General features: G+C 40.1%; 1 protein-coding gene across 2 annotated transcripts in view; it reads right to left on the minus strand.

Annotated features, from left to right (window-relative positions):
• CLCN7 (chloride voltage-gated channel 7) overlaps positions 1 to 10,265 on the minus strand; it is a 55,030-nt gene extending 44,765 nt beyond the window's left edge. Inside the window, exon 1 of one of the 2 annotated variants that reach the window (XM_074197160.1) lies at positions 10,072 to 10,265. In XM_074197160.1, coding sequence (XP_074053261.1) covers positions 10,072 to 10,215 — 144 coding nt within the window. In that variant the 5' untranslated portion in view covers positions 10,216 to 10,265. The remainder of the gene's footprint in view (positions 1 to 10,071) is intronic. The other variant, XM_074197161.1, reaches the window with a different exon arrangement.
• Positions 10,266 to 10,923: the final 658 nt, after the last annotated feature.

Here is a 10,923-nt window from a genome sequence, read left to right on the forward strand (position 1 = left end):
AGAAGAGATATGGAAAAATAAGTACATTAATGGACTTCTGGTAGAATTGTGACCTACTCTAATCACTCTGCAAAACAATTTGGAACTATATACAAAAAGCTATTAAACTATGGATACCCTTTGACCCAGCAATACCACTACTAGGTCTATATTCCAAAAAAATCAAAGAAAAAGAAAAGGACCTATATGTACAAAAATCTATAGCAGTTCTTTTTTTTGTGACAGCAAAGCAATGTTCACTAATTGAGGAATGGCTGAATAAATTAAGATATATGAATGTGATAAAATATTATTTGTGCTGTAAAAAATTTGAAGGGAATGGTTTTAAAAAACCTGGGAAGACCTGGAAAAACTTGAAGTGATCAAAACCACAACAATTTGCACAGAAACAGCAATTATGTGAAGATAATCAAATATGAAATACATAGTACTTGTTATCAACACAGGAATTCACCACAATGCCATGGTGAAAAATGCTATCCATGCCCATATAGAGAACTGATGAAAATATGCAAATCGAGACTTTTTTTTCTCTTTCTTCTTTGGTTTTTATGGGGATGGGGAAGATGAATACTACAGAAATTGGTTTTCTAAAATCTTACATTTGCATTTTTGACCTTTTCAATAGGTGGATATCAGGAGAAAGGGGAGGGAGGAATCTGGAATTCAAAATAAAATAAATTTGACTTTTTTTTAATATAAATAATGTAAATGCATCTTCCTTATTTCCACTGATAAAACCATCATTTTCTGGTGCTGAATCATTTGACAGACTCAAGGAATCTGGTGGCAAGAACTTTTTTTCCTTGGGTCTTCAATAGTTGAGATTATAATACCTGCAGGAGCAGTGACCAGGGGTTGCTTCTCAGGACCATGGCTGAGAGCCCTGTGGTTTGACATTACCTAGGACATGCTGCCTCTTTGTGTCTTCCACAAGGTGCCTTGCTGCTTTACCTAGGCTGATCTACACACATTGTATGTGGCAAGTGATTGATGTTGATGGGGATGAATGGTCCCTTCTCTGAAGGATTTGTTTCCCTGGGTGACGACTGTGAGGGCTAGGCTGGAAACAGCAGGCACTGCCATTCTCAGGACACATTGGTGGCAGAAAACTGGTTCCCTTCTACAATGATTTGTCCCCTCAGTGACTGTTGTAGGAGTTGGGTTGGAAGCAGAGTTGATGATTTAGAAAGTACTGTTGTTCCCACAAATATTGAAACCAAAGTACTAGGCTGACAGAAGAGAGATGGTGGTTAAGGTCATGATGGTGGCTTAATTGTCTGGCACTTGCTGCCTTTGAATGTCTTGCTGTTTTCAGAGATGACTTCAAAGGTCCTTTATAGTTCTAAATTAATTATTCTGTGGGTTCAAGAGTTCTTTCTAATCTAGTCATGTGTTATCTATCACTAACTGTTTGGTAAAATACTTTGTTACAAAGGATAACACTTTTCATATATCACTGAAATCCTCAAATCATATAAAATAATTCTTTTCTAAGAAAACTGGTAGACATTATTCTAGTCACTTCTAAAAACTAGATTTTAACTTAATGACAACACCTCCACGAGAAAAGACCATATAATTCTGATCTTTGAATTTTTGTACAATAAACTTCAGTCTGATAGTCTTCTGCTACTTCTATTTCTAAAAGCAAAATTAGAAATGAGTAACAGAACAATAAGATAGACAACAGAAATGCTGTACACACCCAAAGGTTGGAACCACACTGTAACAGTGGTATACTCTGACCACCCCAGACTTTTAATTAAACAACCTGGTTTCAAGACGCAGACCCAATACTTAGCAGCTAAGTCAACCTGGGGCAAATCAATCAGGCTCAGTTTTGCCAAAATGTGTTGATAGTGTTTTTTTCTTGAACTAACTGAGGTTTGTCATAGAGAAAAAATCTTTGTGAACTGCAAAGTTCAATACAAATGTGAAGTCTACTAAATTTTAAAATTTTGAACTTAACAAACACCAAATAAAAAGAACATTTCTTTACAGGAAGTAAAACAAATAGAAAGTTGCTCATGAATTTGCACATCTCTATTGCATACAATTTCTTTTCCTTTTAAGTAGATGATAAAATGCTACTGATAGAAATAATGCTACAGTGTCAGCTACGTTTTCTGGCAAGGAAAGAGCTTTAGTAAATAAAAGATAGCCTACCTCTAATGCTGAAGCAGAAGAAGACCCAGAGATACTCAATGTATGTGGCTTAATAGCACATGGTACTAGTTCAGATTTCCCTCTATTCCTACTCTTCTTCACTGTAAAAGAAGAAGAGCTGCTTCAAGTCAGTTTATCTATTCCCTTCTGCCTTCATGTCCCCCAATTCTCCAAATTATTGCCTCTTTAATTTCTAACCCCTTCTCCAAGACCCAGCTCACAGGATACTAAAACCTCCTCTACCAAAACTCTCTCAACTCACACCCAAAGTAATTCATATTTCCTTATGCCTATATGAGAAAGCCTTGGAACCTTTTCAAGGCACTAATATTATTTTCTTTCAGTTCCTAGATAATTTATGAAGGGGATTCACTGCAAACAAGGAATCTTTTTTCTGTATATTTCTCCAAATGACCACCAACCACAGTGCTCTTACTTAACTGGTGCTTAATAAGAGATCTCTAATTCTCTGTATTTTGGACAGATTTTATACTGTGAGACTGAATGTACCTTCAATTCCTATTATCTATCTATAGTGTTTGCTTATATCTGTATAAAAAAATGTTAGCTGAATGCACAAATGAAGGAATCTTCCACATACTTTTTTCCTATAATCCTACATGGTAGTAGACAGCTTTATCTGTCTGAGCTATGTGACTGGAATATGCTTCAGAAAGGAAATCATTAGTCAAGAAAATTTGAGGCTATTGGGTTGAGACTACATTTTGGCTGATTATCCCAGGTCACAGAATTAGACTTAGAAAAGACCCTTCCAGGCTATCTAGTTCAACAACCTCATCTGACAAACAATTTTAGACCTAGAGAGCTTCAGGCACATAGATATTGAGCAGCAGGACCAAAATTAGAACCCAGGTGCTCTGCCACCAAATCCACTCCACCACAGGGCCTCTCTGAAATGCAGATTTTTCTTAGGTCACATAGTACAATCACCTCTTTTTACCAATGAGAAAATGGATACTCAGAGAAGGAAAGAGTTGTGACCAAACTTACACAGTAAATGGAAGGGTCAGAAGTCAAACTCAAGTACTCATCCTTCAGTTCTGGAATTCTTTTCACTTCGAGATGCAGCCTCTAGAAGGCTCATTAAAAACTAAGCCATGTTTTTCAGTTCCAACATTTCCTGCATTAGAAAAAACTGTACAGATCCCAACATCCCTCTGGTCTTTTTTTTTAATACAAAGAGTTTACTCTCCTTGTTTCCTACTTTTGATGCACATGACGGTTAATATTCCCTCTTTCCTTATGATCTGGGTTCTTCATTTTAAAGGGGGAGGGGCAACCTCTAAGTCATTCTTCCCTTTTCTATTCTATCATCATTATGGTACCATTACCAGGCAGGCAATCTTCAAAAGGTATATTCGGCTCTATTCTCTTAAGGCATAAATCTGGTGACAAAGTCAGGTGTCTGAGTCAATTCTAATCATTTCACATTTTCTCTGCTTTTTTTCCCTCATTGACTAGGCCAGGCATGACAGCCACAGATACTTTCCCCTTCGGTCTTGAGCAACAGGTGTCCAGAAAATTTACATTGTATAAGCAGACTCAGAAACTTCCCTTTCTGTTGATTTAAGGGGCCATCATTGCAGCACTCCCACAGTTGAAAGCAGATCAGATATGCTTTAGTAATACAAAATTATGTTCATAGGAACAGGAATCAAGATTGAATCTGAGATCTCACTGGTATGGGGAAGCATTAGGTAAGAAAATTCCAACCAATGAAGGTAAGCAGCTTAAAGATTTAGGGAAACACTCGGGCACTGAAAGGTTAATTTACACAGGGTCACACAGATGAAATATGTCAGAGCAGGGACATAAAGCCGCATCTTCCTGGTTAGGACCAGTTCTCTAAACATTTTGCTACATTGTTCTTCCTGTCTTAACATTAGCTTTAAAAATGTAAAGCTAGAAGACTTTATTTTTTTTTTAGGTTTTTTTGCAAGGCAAACGGGGTTAAGTGGCTTGCCCAAGGCCACACAGCTAGGTAATTATTAAGTGTCTGAGACCAGATTTGAACCCAGGTACTCCTGACTCCAGGGCTGGTGCTTTATCCACTACGCCACCTAGCTGCCTCTAGAAGACTTTAAAATATGTGTTTCAATAACAAAATGACTCAATATTCAATTAAGAATCAATTCAATTAATGTGCAAAATAAGTTTGCACTGTTTCACCAGTGAACTACTGAGATCAAGCTCTTTCAAAACCAGTCCTGCTTTTCTTTGTAAAAGGAAGAGCAGTAAGCAAATGGAATTCAAGGACAGGTACAGATTTCACTTCAGTCATGAATTTCAACCAGTTGCCACATCAGCTGTTTTTACGTACCTTAAATACAAACTTTAATACAGGATGTTTTCCATCACTTACCAAGAATTTCAGCAGTGAGAGAAGTTAAGTATTTAATTTAGAGAATATCAACTTCCACTAAAACAGAGAACAAAAGGCAAAGAGAGCTCTGGGATAAGCTTTACTATAAACTTCAAATATAAAGTAAGAAGTTAAAAACCACTACCTTGAAGTCCTTTCTTCTGTTAATATAAAATATTGGTGATAGAGTATGTATATAATTGAATTTCTAGTTATCTGAGAAAAACTCTTATGCACTGATTTTTTCCTTTGGTTTTGATCTTCAACCAAAGGCAGTATGTATGTGTGTGTGTGTGTGTGTGTGTGTGTGTGTATATATATATATGAAGAGAGAGAGAGAGAGATGTAAATACAGGCATGGATAGATAGAAGACAGAGCTAGCATCCAGCTAAACTTGTTTGTTCAAAACCCCATTAGCCGGGGCAGCTAGGTGGCACATTAGATAGAGCACCAGCCCTGAAGTCAGGAGTACCTGAGTTCAAATTACCTAGCTGTGTGGCCTTGGGCAAGCCACTTAACCCCATTGCCTTGCAAAAACTAAAAAACAAAAAAAACAAAACCCAACCTCATTAGCCAGACACAATCTAAAGTTGCTACCATACCAAATCAGGGAGAGAACCAGTCTATAATATTATTTAGTGATTCCTCAATTACTTACTATAGAGACTGAAACAAGGACATTTTAAGGAATCCTCAAAACTCCTGATAATGGGTTTTCCCTCCACATATTCCAAAAGAAGAGAAATGAGTATTGTTGACATAAACACCCTGCATTTCTGTACCTATTCCTCTGAAAATGACAGAAAACTGAATTCCAATGAGTCAATTTCTTTTTCAATGTTTACTGATATCTTATTTACATGACCTTTATTTCTAAATAATACTGTCTTCTCCCCTTGAAACAAAAACAAACTAAAGAAGGGAAAAGAAAGCAATTCAGCAAAATTAAACAAACACATCAATCAAGTCTAACAATATAGGAAATGCACCACCACCTATAATCTGCTTTGTAAACTAAACTACTTTTTTCACTAAAATAAAAAACTCTTAACTTCAAACTGTTGTTCTCACCTAGCATCACTTTTCTTTTTCTGAACCAGATTCTACCAATGCATAAAGTCAGTGAGTAGATTAACATTTATTGAGGGTTAACTATGCCAGATATTATGATAAGTGCTTTGGATCCAAAGAAAGGGAAATAACAATCTCTACTCTCACAGAGCTTGCAATCTTCTGTACAAAGATATGTATGGGATAAATTTACCAAAGGGTGATAGAAGTGATAGAAGGGGCTTTCTAAAGAAGGTGCAATTCTAGCTAGGACCTGCAAGAGGCTAGGAGAGCTGACAGTGAGTCAGTGAAAACCTCTGGGTCAGAAATGGAAGTGTAAAGATCGAGGAACTGCTGGAAGGCCAGTGTCATTGGATCAGAGGATGTATCAAAGTTGGGGAAGAGTATGTTAAGTTTGGGGGGGGCAGCTAGGTGGCATAGTGAATAAAGCACTGGACATGGAGTCAAGAGAACGAGACCTGAGGTCAAACTCTGCCTTACTTATAATAGCTGGGGGTCTCTGGACAAATCACTTAACCCTGATTGATTCAAAAAGAGAAAGAGATTGGAAAGGTAGGAGAGAACAATGTTATGAAGGATGTCAAATGTCCAACAGTATTTTATATTTGATATTGAAGGTGAGTGATAGGGAGGCAACTGTAGTCTATTGAGTTGGAGGGTGGAGTAATTTGTAATCAGATCTGCATTTTAGGAAAATGACTGTGATGGCTGAATAGAGAGAATGGACTAGAGTGGAAAGATACTTGTGACAGATCAATCAGCAAGCTTTTGTCCAAAGACAAAAGGTGGTGGCAAAAGCAAGGTGGTGGCAGTATCAGAGGAAAGAAGGGGGAAATTTTGAGAGATGGAACAAAGGTAAAATTGAAAGATTTTGACCACAAAGTGGTTATAGGATGAGAGAGTGAAAAGTGATATTCAGATTGTAAGCCTGAAGGACTGGGAAAAATAGCTCTACATTCAATGGTGTAATAAAAGTTTGGAAGAGCTGGGTAGAACAAGGAACAGAGCATTGGTCTTGGAGTCAGAAGTTGAAATCCAGCCTCAGAAATTTGCTCCCAACTAGTTATGTGACCTTGGGTAAATCCCTTAAGACTGACTGCCTAATATCCAGGATCATCTCCAGTCATCCAGATTTATAATTAGCCACTGGATTCAGATGGATCCAGAGAAGAAAATGAAGCTGGTGAGGCACAGCACCCTCTCACTCAAATCCAAATCATGTGCTTTTCATGGCATCATTTTCCTGAAGTCAAGGTCGTCTTTGAGAATGAAGAACAGAAGTTCAGAAGAAGTGGCAAGGGTTTGAAAGAGGGACAATTGTGAATTTTATTTTGGACATTCTGAATTCAAGATGGCTACAGGACATCCAATTCAAGGTGTCTAATAGGCAAGTGGAGATGTGAGTCTGGTAGTCAACAACAAGGTTTGGATTTGGTTAAGTCAATCCAAGAGTCATCCGTATAAATATGATAAGTGATTCCACTGAAAAGAGTAGAGAGGGAAAAACAAAAGAGCCTAGGACAGAGACCTATAAGGCATGGCTGCAGAACAGCCTAGAGAATATCAAGATGAGGATGATCAACAGTGTCAAAGGTTCCAAAGAGGCCAAAAATGATGTGAGAATAAAATTCAGCAACTCAATTCAGCAATTAAGAAATTATTGACAGGTTTGGAGAGAGCGAAGTGAAAATACCTACTGTTGGTGACCTTTTTGAGGAGGATAGCCACAAAGGGTAGGACATGAGTATATTTGTAGGCAACAGGGAAGCAACCAGCCCATAGAAAAAGAATGAAGATAAGTGAAAGAGTGGAGGTAATAGAGTGGACAATGTGCTGGAGGGAAAAGGGTGGAATGGGATCACATGTGGTACAGAAATGTTGATCTTGCCAAGAAGAGCTACCTCATTTTGTGAGATAAGAGTGAAGGAGGAGATAGTGGCAAAGTAATGTGAAATAAGGAGAAGGGGAGAAAAGAGAGCTCTTCTTTTTTTTTCAATAAAATATGAGGTAAAGTTAGAGAGAGTGTTGGAGAAGGACCCACAGGAAGTTTGAGGAAAATTGAAGTTTTGGATGAACAGCTGTTATGAATAGGATAGTGAGTTAATTAGTGAAGTGTAAGGACTATTAGCATTAAATCTAAAGTGGACACTGGAAGAACTATTGCATGACTTCCTGCAATTCCATTTAAAAGCATATGTATGGGAGCAACTGTATTGAATGGTGGGAATGATTCAAGATTCAGCCCTGGCAGGGCCCAATGGGTAATATAAGGGAGCAAGGAACTTAAGAGAAGACAAGTGTAGATTTTAATTGGTTCACTAAGGGGTCAACATGAAGAAAGGAGAGTATAGCTAATGCAGGGGTGATGACTTGGGAGAGAACTAATGTAAGCATCTGCTCTACAATATAATTTTAAGAGAGGCAAACCAAATAGTTAATATTTATCAGAGGCAGTACCTGACCCCAAGACTTTCTTAACTACTCTTACCATAGTATTCTCAAAAAATGTAATACCCCTCCAGAAAAAAAAAGACTATTCTCATGTAGCAACCACCTAAAGTATCTCCACTTGCCTATTAGACACCTTGAATTGGATGTCCTGTAGCCATCTTGAATTCAGAATGTCCAAAATGAAATTCAAAATTGTCCCTCTTTCAAACCCTTGCCATTTCTTCCGAACTTCTGTCCTTCATTCTCAAAGATCTTGACTTCAGGAAAGTGATGCCATGAAAAGCACATGATTTGGATTTGAGTGAGAGGGTGCTGTGCCTCACCAGCTTCATTTTCTTCTCTGGATCCATCTGAGTCCAGTGACTACTTAAAGCAACTTTAAGTCCTACTAATTAGTAAGTACTTAAAGCAACTTTAAGTCCTAATTAGTAAACTATCAAGGAAAGAAATTTTATTCGTGTGATGATTAGACGATCAGAGAATAATTACAACTGCAAACAAACCCAAACACTCTCACAAAACCCAAATATTTATAACTTTATCTACTATGAACTTTTTTCTTTCCTTTTCCACTTACTGAAATCTCAAAATCAACCTCCCTAAGCATGATCACACCACCTCTCCTATTTTTCAATGACAGAAAGAGGAGCCTGGAAAAGGGAAGTGACTTCGCCAACATTACAGAATGAGTTGTTGATTTAAAAACCAAAACCCAGATCTTTTGACCTCCAGTTTGGTGTTCTTTTCACCACACCCTACTTATCTCTATTCAAGGCACTAAAATCATATCATCTTCTGCATCCTTTACCCTACCTTCCTTAAAATATTTGGTTAAGAATTATATATAGGGGTGGCTAGGTGGTACAGTGGATAGAGCACCAGCCCTGGAATCAGGAGGACGGGAGTTCAAATCTAGCCTCAGACACTCAACAATTACCTAGCTGTGTGGCCTTGGGCAAATCACTCAACCCCATTACCTTGCAAAAAAAGAAAAAGAAAAAAGAATTATATCTAGTCACGTGTAAAGGGTCTTAGCACCAGATCTAAGAAGGCAGCATGTTGACTACAGTCAACAAACAAATAATGGCCCCTAAGTGTCGGTCAGAAAATATTTATTCACAGTAGTGAATGTAGCGATACAGTAGTGACAGGGTAGTATCAGGCAGTTTCAGGTTCAAAGATAGGGGGATACAAAGAAAGACCAAAAAAGAGAATCCCTGCCCTAAAGAGGGGGGAAGAAAATGGGGAGCTAATTAAGGACAAATAGAAAGTTATCTCAAGAAAAAGGGGGAGAGGGGGAGGAAGAAAGGAGGAAAATGGTAAAGTCCTCTGGAAGAAAGTGGGCTTTGAGCAGAATCTTGAAGGTCAGGGAATGCCAGGGGGTAGAGGGGATGAGAGAGGGCATTTATAGGCATGAGTAAGAGCGTGTGCCAGCGACAAACTTGGAAAAAGCCTCGGCTGAGCAGGTAGAAGATGAATTCTAGAACCAGTTCTGCCACTAATTAATTCACCCGGAGAATTCGCGCAAGTCACTTCCTCTCTCTTTGATTTGCTTCTTTGGAAATGATGGTTGAGGGGAAGCTGGGGGCAGCCTGGAAAGGAGGGAGATCGCGGACCGGCGCCTCCTGCTCCCGGCCCCGCTCCGGATCCTTCACCCGGCGGCCTGGGGCGGGAAGTCTGCCCCCTCGAATCCTGCAACTATCAGGATTTTTTTTATTTTTTAGGGATTTTTTTTTGCAAGGCAAACGGGGTTAAGTGGCTTGCCCAAGGCCACACAGCCAGGTCATTATTAAGTGTCTGAGACCGGATTTGAACCCAGGGACTCCTGACTCCAGGGCCGGTGAACTCTCGGGATTTTAAAGCCCGGGACGTCACTCGAGGGTCCAGGCCTACCGGGGAGTCGCTACAGCCAAGCGGCTCCGCTTCCCCAGCAGGCAGGCTCACCCGCAGGAGAGGGCAGAGGGAGGCCCAAGCGGCGGCCGGGGCCCGGCCTTACCTGCTGAGCCGCCGCCGGGCCGGCCCCGTTCAGCAGTGGCGTGCTCTCCCCGTGGAGCTCCACGGGCGGCCTCCGAGGCCTCGCGGTCTCCGCCTCCTCGTGGTCGCGCCCGGACCAGGACACCTTCTTGGAGACGTTGGCCATGCCGGCGCTGGGCCCGGCCGGGACAGCCGGGAAGACAGGCGCCTTCTCCGGAGCTGTTTGTTCACATGACCCGGCGGGGTTGAAGCATCCCGTGACACCGCTACGGTGGCCGACGGGGGCACGGGGCTGCTCTTGTAGCAAAGGCTTCTGGGAGTTGTAGTTCAAGCAAGGCGCGCCTTTCCTTCTCACACCCCCCCCCCCCCCCCCCCCGCTTCCCTCCAGCCCCACTGGCTAGCACAACCCTAGAAGCCTCTTTGAGGAGCGGATCCCACGGTTAAATCATCTAGTTATTCACAATAAACAAAATATGAAGCACCTAAGAACTATAAGACCTGGATAAAATGACAAAAAGGGAAAACGAGCAATGGGAAGATTGGGACATTGATGCATTAGTGTTGGAGTTGTAAAAGGATTCAACCTTTCTGGAGAGCAATATGGAGCCATGCCCAAAGAGCAATCAAATGGATCATACAATGCTCATCCTCCCAGGAGGTTGTTATTATTAGACATGTAAACCTTTTCAGGACTCTGCAATGTTTTGAAAAAAAATTGTTATATGACTCTTTGCATTTGCAATAGACAACTTTATTATTATTTTTTCTTTTATAAAGCAATTCCAACTGCAGACCTGTATCCAAAAGAAATCATAAAAAAATGGAAAAATCCAACATGTTCCAAAACACTCATAGCAGCTCTTTTTGGTAGCTA

The sequence above is a fragment of the Macrotis lagotis genome, chromosome 8 (genome assembly GCF_037893015.1).
Source record: "Macrotis lagotis isolate mMagLag1 chromosome 8, bilby.v1.9.chrom.fasta, whole genome shotgun sequence".
In the NCBI taxonomy this organism is placed as follows: Eukaryota; Metazoa; Chordata; class Mammalia; order Peramelemorphia; family Peramelidae; genus Macrotis; species Macrotis lagotis.